At 41.1% G+C, this 17,890-nt stretch overlaps 1 protein-coding gene across 1 annotated transcript; it reads right to left on the bottom strand.

Moving 5' to 3' along the window:
• Nucleotides 1-288: 288 nt before the first annotated feature.
• Nucleotides 289-3,468, bottom strand: rx3 (retinal homeobox gene 3; the record flags this gene model as incomplete). The annotated part of the gene is made up of 3 exons (XM_084324513.1): nucleotides 289-765; nucleotides 2,318-2,553; nucleotides 3,222-3,468. The coding sequence occupies 3 exons, from the start codon at nucleotides 3,466-3,468 to the stop codon at nucleotides 289-291; spliced, it is 960 nt and encodes a 319-aa protein (XP_084180639.1).
• Nucleotides 3,469-17,890: the final 14,422 nt, after the last annotated feature.

The following is a 17,890-nucleotide window of genomic DNA, read 5'->3' as shown; positions in this document are numbered from 1 at the left end:
TCCAAACGCCCGCGAAAGCAAACACAGCCGTCCTGAACTTCAGCACTACTGTTGTTTGTCATTGATACCACATTGAAAGTACATCAATAGTTCATCAAAAGAGGGGTAGGGGTGTCATGATTAAAAAAAAGAAACATCCTAAAATTGAAGGATCCCATAAGGATGAAGATCAAGCGACCCGTGGAGCAGAGTGTGTCTCCCACACCGCAGCATCAGAACCGAGGGTCCGTCCGTCCCTCAGACCAACCCCAGTGTCCTCCAGTGATGCCCCCCCCCCCACGGCACCGTTTACCACGTCTTCCCGATGGACTGGATGTGTTCCTTGGCCTTCATCCTCAGCGAGGCGATACTGGAGTGCCGCGGGTCCGATTCCCCCAGCGCCAGCTTGTCCATGAAGCCAGAGCCCTGATGGTATACGGCCGGGGGAGGACACAGGGAGGACACGCAGGGAAGGTGGTGGAAGGAGGGCGGCAGGGAGGAGGGCACGGATGGAGGAGGGGGAGGAGGAGGAGGGGTGTAGCTGCCCCCCGGCAGACCCCGGGGAGTGGCCATGAAGCCGGGGAGCGACTGCAGGGAGGTGCAGGAGGAGGAGGCGCTGATGGGGCCGGCCAGCCAGGGGTCCAGCTGCAGGCCGGAGCCCTGCAGGGAGTGGGTGGGCGAGAGGCTGAAGGAGAGCAGTGAGGAGGGGGTGTCCTGGAGCTTGATGGAGCTCACCTCCAGCTTCTCCTGGCGACGCCACTTGGCCCTGCGGTTCTGGAACCACACCTGGAATCAACAGAACACAATCGATGCTGCAGTCATCATGCTCAGTTGTCAATATACAAATTGGTTACATAAATTTATTTATTTATTTATGATCTAAAATCCAATAATATGTGATAGTATTCAACATATGTAGAAATAGGGAATATGCAGCAGGGAGATGGACATGATGAGATGCAGGCATGTTGACCTACAGGGCATTGAAATGTCCACATGCCTTCTGAATCATATATGTCCACAAGGCAGAATAATTGCAAACCTGTTTTCAGCATAGTAAGTAAAGAGTAAAAACAAATACAGAATTACTGCTGTGATTATAATAATAATAATAATAATAATAATAATAATTTGTATTGTTATATTAATATGTATTTCATTAAATCATAGGCGTAATTATTTCACTGAATAGAAACGTAAAGGTTAGAAATGGTTACTATAATATTTGTACTGGCATTATATTACTTGGCATTATATATTGACTCAATGAGAGAGATCAAATACAACACACTCTAGTAGTGTGATTTCTTCTGTCAATTTAAATCGTGGTAATCAGGGAGGGAGGCCGCTTTAGTCTGCTACTAGTTATAGGTTTATACAACTACAGCAGCTATTTCACCAAATTGTATAAACGTGGCACTTCAAACGAAAGGAACACGCGCCTCAATTATTGCAAACATCTGAAGATAAAGGTGTTCTTAAAATGTTGTCATTTATTTTCATGAAATATGAGCACAGCCAAGGTCAAATGTATGCAATAAATAAATGATATGCAATTAGGTCAAATATTCCCCTTATCTAATATCTTTCCTGTCAGGCTTTGAATATATAGCAGCGCGTTGTCACACAGGTTGACACAACTGGCCCATGCGGTGCTCTTGCTGTTTGGATAAACAAACTTTTACGGGGCAACGCACAAGTCAATGTGCAGTATCACAGTTTATTTGAAGTGCAATAATCAGTCTGAAAATAAAACGTTATTTTCCAATCAATTTTGGAATGTCCTCCAACTGACTCTGAAGCTGAAGGTTCTTCCATCTTTTGCTACAAAGTATGATATCTGACCACTGTGTGTCGACTTAACTGTCTCTTAGCATGGTTTCAAGTCTCAAGTTTTGTTTTATTTGTCATAAGGTATATTACAGTGAAATGCTTGGTTCTGTATGAGCCCCCTGAGATTGTGCTTCATACAGTAAAAGGTAAAAAGAATAAAGGCCAAACACTATACAAAATATACACAAACTAAAGTGCAGCCTATAATACAAAGTGAAGTACAAAATGCAAACAGTAAAGTATACAAATGCAAGCTTTTTTATTTTTTTTATGCAAGGATGAGGTATAGGGAATAGGTCGTGCAAATCTTTTTGTAATAAATACACATAATAGTGTTGAAAAAGTGTCTATTTTTTATTGTTTATTCTTATTTATGGTGCCTATTTATGGTTTTGTAAGCTCGTCGTCGCTGTAAATGAGGGTAACCTCTTACCTCATGCAGTTAGGACGAGTTGAAATAAAGGTTTGAAATGAAAGGACATGGTATAATAATAAATAATAATACCTGCACGCGGACCTCCGGCAGGTGGACCTTCAGCGCCAGCTCCTCGCGGCTGTACACGTCCGGGTAGTGGGACTTGTCGAAGGCTCTCTCCAGCTCGTGCAGCTGGAAGGTGGTGAACGTGGTCCTGTTCCGTCGGTGCTTCTTCTTTGGGTTCATCTCGTCGTCCGAGAATTTACCTGCTCCTCCCCCGTCAGGTGAGTCGGGACTGACCGGACCTTCCGACGAGCAGCAGACACCTGCGGAACACACGAGAGAGACGTCATTTTGACACATCTGTAGATCTAATATGACCTGTACATATCCCATACTGTGTCATGTATGTTGTGTATGTCATAAATGTCTATATGAATTGAAAATGGGGGAGCCTGATGGAAACAAGACAAACGTCTTTCTCAGGTCTGCATCCCCTTAACAATTGTATGTATTGAGCCGTACTGTATTGTACCTATTCTGCAATCTGTTAAATAAAGTTTTCATCCATTCATTCATTCATCATACTCTTACTACGACGTACTACCACAGTGTCGTTATACCTGTAACTCTATACATCTGATTAGCACTATTACTTGTTTGTAATAGTTTATATATTTTATAGTTTAATCACCACATTGTATATTACTATTGCACTTGTTACATTTGCACCCTGGTTGGATGCCAAACTTATTTCGTTGTACTGTACAAGTGATATAATGACAATACATTTGAATCGAATCTAAACTATTTTTGGAACCTGGATTTCTTTGTGGAATTGTAGCCTACTGTAAGGCCTGGCCATGATGATGAAATAGCCCAAATTAGCAAGTGATGATATATAACATTCATTTTAAAATGTAGATCGTGCGAATTCTAAATGAGGTAAAAGATGATAATTCTTAAATAACGGCACGCAATTATTAGTACTTACTGTCAAAACTGTCCGGATGGTGACTCTTTTGTACAATTACATTCCGTTCAGCATCTTTAAGCAATGCTTTATCTGCCGTGTTATAGGCAGCTGACTGGTGAAAGATACTGTCATCCTCTTTAAATCCCAATATCGCCTCGATGCTGTGCACTCTGGAGGTGTTGCTCCCCGCACTCTGCACACAACGTGCTGCCGGGGACAAGCGCTCATCCATCGTCCCTTCGGCGGCTGCTCCAAGAAGCCACATTATTAGATTGATGAATTCAAAATAGTATGGGGACGATGTAGTCAAAAATATAATTTCAAAATTGGAAATGTTTTGAATCCTCACGTTTTTGTTGTTGTTGTTGTTGTTGTTGTTTAGTTGCAAAGGAGGTATTTGAAATAGCTTTGGAATTCGAAATCCAGTCAGCCTCAAAATCGAACGACCTGTTGGATATAACTTGTGGACATTTCTTTTTACAAAATAAACGCCAGACCATCTGCCTCAGTGGAGATGTTGCATCTTCTGGAGGGGTTTTAAAGTGGTTCCTGCATGGTGTGTAAGACCCCCCCCTCCTTCATCCGTGTGACAGCCCCCACGGCGCGTCGAACCGGGGGACGTCATGTTGGATTTGCCCCTGGATTTAGGGGTAACTATATTATGACGCTCATTTGTCCCAATGAGCAAAATGCCCCCCCCCCCCCTAACTCCTCCCCAGCTCAAGTCCATCACAGCAGTCAGTGTTAGCTCTAAACCGATTTATATAAATCTTAAAACCATCTTATACGGTATAGACTATACCTCCCCCAGATGTCATGGTCACGTCGGCCTGTGAAAAAAAGAGGAGCGGGTGGAAGATTGGGCCTACAGATTTAAGGTATAACTAAGGCCTATACAATTTTTTTTTTTATTATTATTTCGAGATGACAGCTTAATATTTGCGTCAAGACATTATTGCCAGACACAGACAAATTACACATTTAGTTGGGATAATGATATTATATTCATCATCATCATTCTAAACGTGTGTTTTGTGTAGAGATTGATTGATTGATTGAAATGATTGATTGAAAACTTTATTAACAGATTGCAGAATGGGTACAATACATTACAGCTCAATACACACAATTGTTAAGGGGATGCAGACCAGAGAAAGACTTTTGTCTTGTTTACATCAGGGTCCCATGCACATAGATCATGGTGCTGTGAGTTTATTAACCTAAACAATTGCCAAGAGCAGTCATTGAATAGCCTAAACCTGTAATGGAACTAAATAGCCTATCACATTAAACAATAATGTTTAATTAAAACAAATAAATATGTCATGGTTCCTCAAGTTCATAATGCCATAAGGTTACATCAAACTAAACATTTCAGCGTTTATATACAGAGTGAACTGAAACGAATTTTGCCTCAATGTTTAGCTTGTTTAAGATCAGCTTGATCAGTCAATTGTTAAACCACTTGGTAAGATTATAAAATAATATATTCCTTTATTGATTCCCTTGTGGAAATTCGGGCATAGCAGCGTGGGGGAGGGGGGAGTGGGGAGGGGGTAGGGGAGGTGCAGGTATGGGCAGAGTAATAGTAGAAAGACTTAAATAGCAATCAAATCTGAATAGATCTGAAGATACAAATATGAGAAAAAAAAGTGTAAACAAAGGTGCAGATGAGGGTCTGTATGCCCTATCGGTTATATTATATGTTACAATAAATATAGGCAATACAACATTTGAATTTGAATATATAGGCTATGAGTACTGTAAGAGTACAAGTAAACATATACACAAGGTGCAGGAGTATAGGAGGATAGGATGTAATGCTGCTGACCATCTAATAACCATGAAGAACAAATCTATATACCATGCCATAAAATACCTTTTTTTGCACGTTATTTGTTCAGCAAATCAAGTGGAAAAATGTCTTGGCTTCCACGTATTGGACACAGATATGTGTCTAATTAACACTAAACTAAGATTGACAGCAGTCGGCTAATCCCTAGCCCACACGCTGTTTAAGGGGATTCTGTTTTTCCCCTCAAAGAGTTAAAACCCTTACAACTATTTAGCTTTTTCTAATTACAAAAGGTGACATTATCCTTTGTTTGCCAGAGAGAGAGAGAGAGAGAGAGAGAGAGAGAGAGAGAGAGAGAGAGAGAGAGAGAGAGAGAGAGAGAAGAGAGTGAGAGAGAGATCCTGACTGTACATTCAATTAATATAGGGTCAACAGTTCATCTGTAAAGAACCTGTAAGTACTATTTCATAGCCAGATTAAATTAATCAATAAATAAAACAAGGTTGAGGGCACATTGCAACCAAGGACAGTTGCTCTGAAACAATCTCTGAAAGAAAAAACTACTACCTTACTACTAAACTACTATATAATTTTGATACTACCGATCATGCAATTATGTCTACTATGCACTCAGAGTGTTAAGTTCAACACTATTTGACGAACAATACTACTGACCCTTATCTCTGCCAGAGATGTACCCCTCCTGGTGACATGTTGTTCACAATTTGTAAGTTGCTTTGGATAAAAGCGTCAGCTAAATGACTAATGTAAATGTAAAATATGGCTGTAATTATCGGGTCCATTTCCAAAGCTCTGAGAGAAGTTCCGTGTTCTATAATGAAGTCATGCATCTCTCATTGTGCTCCACTTATAATGAAGGCACACAATCTTCACATGGTCTGATTATACCAACAACTGGTCACATAAGGTCAACTATTGTTGTACTGTTATCGTTGTAATTTGCTTAGAAACTCCACACAGTACTATTGTGGCCGTGCCAATGAGAGGGAATTAGAGGAAAAGAGAGAGGAGAGAGAGAGAGAGAGAGAGAGAGAGAGAGAGAGAGAGAGAGAGAGAGAGAGAGAGAGACCCTATGGATCGGTGACTCAGTCACAACATATTCGATTGAAAAGATTCTTGAGCTCTGTCAGATTTTACCATATAAGGACAGGAGTGTTGTGCTCATTCAAAATCATTATTAATTTTTTAATAATATGTAGTTATGATCATTTTATATTATGTGTCAAACTAATTATGTCATAGATTTTTCTCATATTTCTATATTCAGAGTTAATGTTATGGTTTGAAACTGACCCCAACAGCACGGCACAGACAGGTAGTTCAGAGTTAGCCAAGACTAGGGTGTATTTATTTCTGAAACAGGAATGAGCGAAATAACAATAGAACAACAAAGGGGAGAATGTTCTTGGCAGAGTTGTCTGCGGCTCTGCAGATCGTCCCGGTATTGAGATGGTGAAGCGGCGTAGCGCCACTGCCTCTGCGGCCTGCAGCTACTCCAGGATCCAACTTGGGAAGGAACGGAGAGAGAGAGAGAGTGGTCAATAAACAAGCCAACGGGATACAGAGGCAGTCCAGTCCTCCTTAGCTGAGTCCAGTATAATCACACGTGACTTAATCTTCAGTGTTACCAACACACAAGTTTAGCTGAGTCCAGTACAATCACACGTGACTTAATCTTCAGTGTTACCAACACCAAGTTTAGCTGAGTCCAGTACAAAACAAAAACGGCAAATCTTCAGTGTTATCCAAACACAAGAAAAAGAGAATCCAAAAGGTTCGTTCCAAAAACTCACCAAAGCGCAAATGCGCAAAGCGGGCAACGAGGCACAGCTCCAACGGATGATAGAGAAACACAACAGCGGCGACTTCCATAGACGTCCTGAAGAAAAACAGACGAGGTACAACAACGGGGGGAACAGGCAGCAGCAGTGGTAATCCAAAACGACCCGACAACGATTGACAGAAAGACCCGAGTATATGAAGGGCTCTGGAGCGCTGATTACAAACAAACGACAGGTGCGTGACGGCAATTGGTAATTGACCTAGAAGCGTGTGGCGGCAATGAGCCAATCCTCCTCACAGTACCTTGAAGCGTGTGGCGGGAATGGGCCAATCCTCACAGTTAATTATATTGTTTACACTGTTTATTCTTCTCAAATGTTTATATTCATCTAATTTTATTGGCTATGGTTATTGGTATGTCTTTCCTGCCCATACCCGTACCTCTCCCTCCCCCATGCTGCTATGAAGCCTGAACTTCCCAAGGGGATCAAGAAAGCAATATTTTATCTTATCTTATATCATACCTCAGAAAGGATTCTTTTTTACATTAGCATGGCGATCCACTTGACTCTTGGCACTTGGTACCCTCTCTAATTGTGTCCCTCGAGAATTTTGCCTTGCATGACTCCCCTGTTGATCCATATTATACACATAGAGACACACATCTGCTAAATGACTACATGTAAATGTAAACATATGTTTATACTAAAGAATGAATTACATTTCAAGTGGATTTTAGGAGGTGGAGAAAAGGCTTCATTCCAACACGGCCTTGTAATCTACCCGAGGGAAGCAACAGTTGTGAATGAAGGATCAAGAAAAGGGGGCGGGGCTTGATATAGGTCCATTTTGTGCAATTATTTTAGCTGTGACCATCAGTAGGCTGATAAAGCTATGCGTCCTAAAGTGTGAAAACGGAAGTACAGGAAGTACCGGCTACAGGCTTTCCGGTTTCGACAAAACAATTATAGAAACGTGTGAAGTGCACATATTTCCTCGTTTAAGCCACTGCAACGGCTTTGCCTGAATAATTACTACATACGCGGGACGCGTGTTCTAGCTTGTTTGCCGACAGGATTCGGGAAAAGTGCGGTCCGTTCGGAGGCAGCTTCCAGGGGAAGTACATACACCGGAAATTCACACTTTCGATCTTAGTGCTTTACCAGTCTCTATCTCAGTTTATTTATTAAGTTATTAATAACCCACCTCACCCCTGCACACTTTGCCAACCTAGGATGGCTTAGAGTAGACGACAGAGTACAGCAACTTGCAATGGGCCTGGTCTACAAGATACACCTACACAACCAAGGTACCCATGTAAATGTCAAAATACTTCCCAAAGGTCAGTGAATACCACGATCACAACACCAGAGGGAGCTCCACAAATCATGTAAAACCCAGATTCGGCTCAAACAAGGGACTAAACAGTTTAGCAATTATGCCACAACAATGTGGAACGCCCTACCCAAAGCTGTAAAGGAATGTGAATCACTACCCACCTTCAAAAACACTCTCAAAGAACACCTACGGGAGACTACAATTCAAAACTGGCCCCTACAAATGTCCTAACCCAGTTGTACAATAAAGACCAAGCATGGCTTTGTCAGTATTCCAACGTACCCAACCCCCCCCCCCCCCCCACCTCCAATGTACAGCCCCACCCAACCCCACCCCACCTACCCAACCTCCTCCAATGTACAGTTTCTATGTCAAATGTATGTCAGTATTCCAATGTACAGTGTCACCCCCCTACCCAACCCCCCCCCCCCCCCCCACCTCCAATGTACAGCCCCACCCCACCTACCCAACCTCCTCCAATGCACAGTGTCTATGTCAAATGTATATACACTCTTTTTCTGGATTTTTTAGTATCACAAACAGTACTGTATTTGAAAATCTGGTATGTCATAAATGTATAGATGTAGCAGTACTGTCTATCTGTATGTCGTGTGTGTCATATGATGAATTGAAAATGGGGGACCCTGATGGAAACAAGACGAAAGTCTTTCTCAGGTCTGCATCCTCTTAACAATTGTATGTATTGAGCTGTACTGTACTGTACCCATTCTGCAATCTGTTAATAAACTTTTCAATCAATCAATCAAAAGTATACCAATTCAGTTTTTTCTCTCTTTTTTCGGACAGTGTGGGAAAAAACGTGTTTGCCAAACTGTGAACAGCCATAACTCGTACACCGTAAGTCTGATTGACACTAGACTTCGTATACATATCCACCTACATTTATTATCTAACACTGACACTAGTTACTGGTGAACACTTTGTCCTTTTTGCACCAAACGGGATACATGTTTACATGGTAGAGAAGAGATCTGCAAAGTTTTGTGTTATCTTCCTGTTATTCTGCCACATGGTGGCACTATTCACGAAAGTCACATACTAGAGACATACAATTAGCCACATTGATAGATATTGGTGTGCCAGTGCCTTGCAGCAAATCTCACACCAATCGGCTAGAGATGATGGGGCTATAATCTAAGGTCATAATACATAACTTTTACACTGTAAGTCCGATTGACACAAGACCTCATACACATTTCCAGCTATCCTTGGTCTACAACTTTGCCACTAGACAACTGCATAAAGATAATGGCTGCTTGGGTTGAGGTGTCTTATAAGCATGGGGGAGGGGGGGGAGGGGAGGTACAGGCAGAAAAAAAATATCAATAGAATATAACTTAATAATAATACCAGTTCCTATATTGTCACATTATAACCTGTGTTCAGTCTGGTCAGTACTAGTCAACGTCACCAGCTGATAGATAGATGCTGTCTGGTCAGTACTAGTCAACGTCACCAGCTGATAGATAAATGCTGTCCATTCAGTACTAGTCAACTTCACCAGTTGATAGATGGATGCTGTCTGTTCAATACTAGTAAACTTAACCAGCTGATAGATGGATGCTGTCTGCTCTACTAGTCAACGTCAGCAGCTGATAGATAGATGCTGTCTGTTCAGTACGAGTCAACTTAACCAGCTGATAGATGGATGCTGTCTGCTCTACTAGTCAACTTCACCAGCTGATAGATAGATGCTGTCTGCTCTACTAGTCAACTTCACCAGCTGATAGATAGATGCTGTCTGCTCTACTAGTCAACTTCATCAGCTGATAGATAGATGCTGTCTGCTCTACTAGTCAACTTCACCAGCTGATAGATGGATGCTGTCTGCTCTACTAGTCAACTTCACCAGCTGATAGATGGATGCTGTCTGTTCATACTAGTCAACTTCACCAGCTGATGGATAGATGCTGTCTGTTCATACTAGTCAACTTCACCAAGTTACAGCTCTGGGTGACTTTTCAAAATAAAAAAGCAAATAAGTATCAAAGTGATTGGAGAACATATTTAATGTTGAAGGTATCTTCTTAATTTTTAAGAGCCGTGTACTATGGGCCGTCTCTGTGGGGAAAATGCCTTTCTGGGCCAGAGGGGATTAAGCTGCATCCTAGGGTTTGGCCAGCACTGAGGATCGGCATACTGGCTGAAACCAGTCGTTTTGTCCATTACAGTGCATTCAGGGTGAGAGAGGTAAAGTGACATTTTACTGGTGGATTATATGTTTTGTTAACCAGCCTATTTCTAAGAGCCACATTGCTAACACTAGCAGACATTGCAATTCCACCTTTAACACACTGATCTTGAAGGTTTGAAGGTGTCCTTCCTCCTTTACTTACAATGTAAGAGGCTTTGACAGTAACCTTTCCTGCTGCCATCTCCAGCGCAGGCTCTGTCGTCTATTCCGATTCTATCTGCACCTTCCTTATGAGCTAGTAAGGGGACTCTGCAAAGACAAGCAACTCCAATTGAAAGACTCACTGCTCCGCTAGACTTCAGATATTAAAGAACAGTTGCACTGTGGCATGCCCTGTGTGTGTGGGGGGGGGGGGGGGGGGGGCATATACCTTGATGGGCTGACAACCTCAGCTACACTGATCCTATTAGCCGATAACCTTCAGAGTTACCAAATCCTCAGGCTTTTAAACTTGGGGCCCACGTGAAACTCCAAACATCCACGATTCCTCCACCAGCCTAATCGGCCCCTCGCAAGTGCTCTTGAATAATCCCCAATTAAATTAAGACCCATTTCCTTATTCGCTTTATTTGTGCCATTGTGTTTAGCGTATCTCAGATAGTTAATCCCAGTTGTTTTTAATCTCTGTGTTTGATGGCTGGTGTTCAAAATTATTCCCTCTGGAGTTTCCAAATCATCTATTATTGGGATGAGAGACGCATCATCAAACAGCAGTTAAGCTGCTGAAATGCAATGAGGAGCAGCATATGATGGCACCCAAACAACCTGCCAAAGCCGTGCCCCACCCTGACCTTCTACTTAATGAGGATAACAAGGTCTCCATGGGGAACTAAGCAGTGTAGTTCTAATCAGATAATGGACCTGGACATAAAGCTGAATAAAGACGGAAAAAAGATTGAGCCTCGGGGGTTGTGGAAAATCAACAAGATGGTTAAGCAACAGCACACAGGAGAGGGAGTGGTGTTGTACCGAATATCCGCACGGCTGGGACCCGCTCGGCCGACTGCCAAGGCACGACCTCGAGTGTGACATTGCTTTTATACAGCGGTTCTACAAGCGCCGTTTATTAGTTAACAGTAATTTAAGCAACAACAGATTATGATCTGTTTGTTTGAATAATCATTTATTTGGCTCCGCCAACACAAATAGTTTTGCAGCTGGACTGGGACTGGACTGTTGCCAAGCAATACATACGGATTTTCCTGCACACTACTTTGTGTAGCTCTACATGTTTGTAACATGTACTGTACATTCATATGTATGTTTCCATTCATTGTGCAACCAGTGTGAAATAAGAGTCTGTTGACAGTCACTTTGGTGGCATGTAGAGGTGGGAGGGGTCCTTTCAGATCTGAGGACGGTGGACTGCGGGGTCCCTCAGGGAAGTGTGCTGGGGCCCTTGTTCTTCCTCCTTTATATAAATGATATGCAGTCAGCCTGCTCATGTGATCTCGCGGATGATTCGGCTCTCATGGTGTCAAATAAAAGCAAAACGGTTATTCAAAGCAGACTTAGCATGGAGTTAGGGAATGTCAGTCAGTGGCTTTCAGAAAACCGGCTGTCTCTCCATTTAGGTAAAACAGAATCCATTTTATTTTTTACCACAAGGAAACAGAAAACACGGGAAGGTTTCAAGATACAGTTAGGTAGCTCAGTGGTCACCAGTACCAAATCAGTGGTGTATCTAGGGTGTACTTTAGAAAACACACTCTCAGGGGAAAGCATGGCGAAAAAAGTAATAGCCAAGGTCAACAACAGAATAAAATTCCTAGCTAGAAACTCAAAATACCTGGGCCCTCATTCATCAACGTGTTCTACGCACAGATTTGTGCTTACCCTGTGCGTACGATCATTTCTAAGCAAAGAGTGGGATTCATCAATTTCAACTTGAACTTGACTCCGTGCTTACGTCTACGCACAGGTCAGACCATGCGTACCTGGCGCCCAGTGGTAGAATATATTATTACAACAAGGAAATGAGCTTCTGTGCATAATAACACTGGCATGTTCTGTACGAACCGTAGTTCATTATAGTTCATTGTAAAATAGCAACAGTAGTGTAATTATGGTCAAAACCCTATAAATAGCATTTGGAATAATAGATCTTTCTCTCAGAATGAATGCAACATGGTTTATATAGCGTTATCGGAATATACGGGGTGTAGGCTACTGACTGACTGCGCTCCGCGTAGCTTGATTGATTGATTGATTGAAAAGTTTATTAACAGATTGCAGAATGGGTACAGTACAGTACAGCTCAGTACATACAATTGTTAATTGGGGATGCAGACCAGAGAAAGACTTTCGTCTTGTTTACATCAGGGTCCCCCATTTTCAATTCATCATAAATCATAAAGCTCAACTCGTTATTATTTTACGTTAAACGAAACAAGTGGAATTTCGAAGCTGTAAGCAGAATACAAGTCATATGAATATAGTGTTCTTCCCCCTTTTTACTGTATAAGAAAGAATAGAAAACGCATTGCAATGACACCAGATAGTGGACAGACTATGTATATGATGGGATTCAAGTTCATGTATTGAAAGGCAGGCTACATCATACATGCAGTGAGATTCATTGTTCTTGTATATGCTCTCGTATTATTGTTTATATAGGCTACCCAATACTGACATCAAAATAGATTGTAGTATGCCTCTAGAAATCATATGCAGCAGGTAGAAAATTGACGGGAGATCCATCGCGATTTGGAATAAAATTGAGGATAACTTTAATCCCTGGGTATTAATCAAACAACACGGGAAAAGGCAGTCATATTCCAGCGCGGTATTTATTAGTGTTTGCGCTGCCCAGGCAGCAATGGTTAATAGATATCATATCCGACATCACCGTAAGTGTATACGTCTGTCAGCCTGTCTCATGACACGCTTCCCTCGGCTTAGTCCATTTTTCCACATTTCATGGGTGTATTCCATTACCGTATATGGTTAATCGGGGCGTTTCTGGTATGCAAATACTTAAAACAGTGCACAAGCTCAAACGTAGGATCAAAGTCATTTCATCATGACAGGTGTGCGTAGAGCCTGCGTACGCACGTGTGATGAATCCCGACTTCCCTGTGCGTACACTGGTTCTACATTCCGTGCTTACGTGTGGAAATAGAACATGTTCTACGCACACATTGATGAATGAGGGCCCTGGACAGGAAAGCTCTTAGAGCACTTGCAGGGGCACTGGTTCAGTGTCATTTTGACTATGCTTGCTTGTCATGGTATGACAGTGTCCCCAGCAACTTGAGAACTAGACTTCAAACTGCCCAGAACAAGCTAGTTAGGATAGTCCTGCAGCTCCCCACTCGTACTCACTTAGACCAGCCCCACTTCAACAGCCTGGGGTGGCTCAGGGTGGACAAAAGAGTAGCAATGATAAAGCTATGCCTAGTATATAGAATTTATAAAGGGGAGGTGCCAAGCTACCTTAAAAATTACTTTCAATATGTAAAAAACAACCATAGCCGCATGAAACCAGAGGTAGAGACACAAACATAGTTCCATTTAGATTTTTTTTTGTATCTACTTTTTTTCTCCTAATTTTTTCTATTTTTCTCCCATCCCAATTTCGTATTATCCAATTCTACCCTCCCCTGTCTCAAACGTTGTTAGACCTTGCCTCCCACTGGTCGGCTGCAATGTGGATGAAGCCTTGCATAACGTGTCCCCTCCGGTACACGAGGAGGCAGCCGTCGCATCTTTTCACCTGCACAGCGCGATCTCTCAGTGGCGAGGAGTAACGCGTGGGAGGCTCACGCTGCCCCCGATACTTCCTGATTCTGCTGTACAGGCGCACCAACCGACCTGTAGGAGTCGCTGTCCACAACGTCCGATCCCCACCCCCCGGCATTCCCACCCCCTAATACTGCCAATTGTATACTATTAGTATGAACGACCAGCCAAGCCGGAAGCAACGCCGAGAGCTGGGCTCGAACCCAGCATCTCCTGCGTTAGTGGCGAGCGCCTTGCCCACTGCGCCACTTAGCCGCCCGAGTTCCATTTAGATTTAAAGTCATTTCGTACGGCCAGCAGCAGACCTTCCTTTACTCAGCTGCAGTTCTGTGGAACAGCCTGCCCAGCAGCATTAAACAGGCCCCTGGGTTAACTGGCTTCAAAAAGCATGTACGATCATGGCTATCGGCATAGGAAAGAGAGGGTAGCATATTTATTTATTATTCTTTTATCTGCAACTGTATATGCATATTGTATCTTAATGTTTTATGATGTTGTTTTATGTTGATGTATGTCCTGTTTTTTAATACCAGGGACCATGATGGAAATAAGTGCTTGCATTTTATCATGTTTTTATCCCTTGGATGATGTCTCTAATCCACAATCAAATCAATCAATCAATCAGTCCCATCACAACACGGTCCCATCACAAAACGCAAATAAAGTACTAATCGACCACAGGAAAAAAGGTACATAATGTATGTTATGTTATAGCCATACGTATATATTTCAATGAATCCAAAATGTCAATGTGGTTAGAAGTGGTGGAGAGAATAAAAGCTAGCTTATAATGGTAGTGTCTGGTTAGGTGCGAGGGATAGTGGAGGTACTTCTCAAGGTGGGGTCCGGGAGGGGGGGGTTCGAGCTGAGCATATGTGTGTAGGTTTTTTTTTTTAGATAACAGGTATTATGGGTATATCTTATATAAGACAACTAACTAAAAGGTGATCTCATTGGATGTGCCCTGACAATTAATGCTTGTATATCTTATCGTGTGTTGTCATGTTTGTTTATATGTTTGTTTAAAAAATAATAAAAAAAATAAAATACAAAAAAAGTATATATTTACTTATTCTATAAGTAATAGTTTACATTTCGTAACGGTGAAAGTCCAAAACAAACAGCTTGACCGGGAGTCTAACTAACAATGATTATGATTGTGGTTGCAGGCAAGTGCTCTAACCACTAGACTAAGCCACCCATTATTATATTATAGCAATACTATGATGGTGATTCATTTTTAACGTTTAACAGTTATGGTTAAGAAAGATAGAAAGTTATGGTTAGGGTTAAGGTTAGGGTTAGGATTAAGGTTATGGTTTAAATTTAAGATAAATGTGTGGTTAAGGTTAAGATTAGGGATAGGGTTAGGGTTAAGGTTATGGTTAGTTTAAGGTAACAGTGTTGTTAAGCTTAGGGTTAGGGTTTGGGTGAGGCTATCAGAAAGGTGTGTCTTGGTAGTCTTGAGGTAAAGGCACTTGTCTCCCATGCGAGTGTCTTGGGTTTCTCAAATGTTAAAAGTACATTTATTTGTATTATGTAATATTATACACAATGTACATTTTCATAAATTCATCAATATATTACTTATGGCTAAAATATAACACACAATATGTTATATATTATAATATTAACCGGTTATTTAGAACACATGTAAAGTGGAGTGATACATGTAGTTAAAAGTCCCAGAGCTGTAACACTCTATGCCAGGGGTGGCCAACCCGCGGCTCGCGAGCCGCATGCGGCTCTTTGCCCGTCAATGTGCGGCTCTTCCATCCATAAAAAAAAATAAAAAAAAATAATTTTTTTTTTTTTTTTAAATTTTTTTATTTATTTTTTTTTTTTTTACTTTTTTTTTTTTTTATGTCACTCATTCCATAAGGACGTAGAATAAACATTTACAATTTTTTTTTAAATGGTCCATTTGCATGTTCTTGGTATCTGAATCTACATGTAGGGACATTATATGGATCAGTGTCAGAAATAGTGTGTCTGTTACTAGGCTTGAGTAAATTGTAATGAACCAAAGGAGAATATCAATTCTATTTAAAAAAAAAAATTATCTTTGACTGTAAATAACACCATGCTAAAATTGACCAGACCTGAAAAATCTAAGCAAATGAATAAAGGGAAGATGATTAAACAGAAGGTTTTGTAGATACAGTACTGAATTCTGCCATCTTTTTTATAATGTAAATTTCTCCACCATTCTTCATCATATTGCAACACCGTTTTTTGCAAGACGTTCACAGAAAGGTAGAGAAACTAACTGCGTTCTGTTTTATGGCAATAACGTTCAGGTTTGTGGGAGATAATCCCAAAAAATAAGAGAAATTAAAAAGTAAATCCAGAAGTCAGATGATTGACAGGGGCTGGTGTGAGCTGGGTAGGGTAGTTTTTCGAAATTTGAAAGCCCTGAGTCTCTTCCTTCAAAAGACTACACTCACTTTTGGCTGTGCCACTTCCTCCTGTCAATATGCGCCGGTTTCCGACTCAATGCCCTGAGATTTCTATAATCTTATATTTCACTAATAACAGTTAAAATAATTGGTAAACAAACATAATGCTGAAAATATACACTTTTACTGTATATCTCGGGCTTAAGAGGTTAACCCTGTGAGGCCCAAATTAAAAAGAAATTAGCAACTTCAGAGGCCAGAGGGTGGGACATATAAACACATTTACTATCAAATAGCATTGTGAGGCTGAACAACAGGACCAATTGACTATACATGTGCTTAAAGGGGAACTATCTTATAAATGGCTTTTTTCAGTGTTTACCATTGTTTCTTAGCTATGTGGACTTATATTAATAGGATATATGTCTCTAATTCTCATATTGGCGAATTCTTCCAATTCTCCTCTCACAATATTCACCCTCACTGAACTGAGTCATCTGAAAATGTGCATATCTGTGATGTCAGAGATTTCTCAGCTGCATAATAATGTGGCAGTTGATGTGGCAGTTGGCACCAGGCCACACAGTGGTTGGAGCCCAGCCTCAAAACGGCTTAAGATCTTGAGGTAGAAAAATGCGGTTTTTAGTACTTGATTAGAAATACAAAACAATGCATTTTTTTGGAAAAAAACCTAGGTGTTCCATAGACTCACAGGAATTGTGTAAAAGTGCCCAAATAGTGAAAGAAATAGTAAAATAGTTCCCCTTTAACATTTTTTAAATAAACATTATTTTTTTAAATGGCTAAAAGTGATTTTGTAATTTTGCAACCGTGGGTCTCACAGGGTACTTTTAACCCTGTGAGGCCCAAATAAAAAAGACATTAGCAACTTCAGAGGCCAGAGGGTGAGACCTATAAACACATGAAGGGTGTCGTGACTGAAAAAAAAGGTTGAGAAACGCTAGTATATGGTGTGGCTCTTTGTGGTACCACAGTCATTTTTTTGTGGCTCTTAGTCTCTGACTGGTTGGCCACCCCTGCTCTATGCCTTGGTCAGAACTCACTGTTGTGTAAGCCTGCATAATTCACGTTTCGGCTTCTTTAGGTATTGTGCTGTTCCACTATCACAACATAAATGGTCATACTGTATTTATTCAATAGACATCTTTATTTTAATTACCCATTAATAAATTTTATTACTTCAATGTTATATTCATCCAGTGTTTATGTACAGAGTCTTTATCTATGAAATGAAAAACAACACGTCTTTCCAATTTATGATTTGTGCAAAACAGCGAGTGCTTCATCTCAGCCAGGCTAAACTGTTTTAAATGAGCGTGAGGATAGAAATGGTCATAGCTTACGAGAGGGTGTGGAGGAGTTTACAAGACATGTA

Source organism: Notolepis coatsorum (assembly GCF_963971535.1).
Source record: "Notolepis coatsorum genome assembly, chromosome: 11".
In the NCBI taxonomy this organism is placed as follows: Eukaryota; Metazoa; Chordata; class Actinopteri; order Aulopiformes; family Paralepididae; genus Notolepis; species Notolepis coatsorum.
The sequence above is the reverse complement of the archived record's forward strand: the minus strand, read 5'-3'. Positions and strand labels throughout refer to the sequence as shown.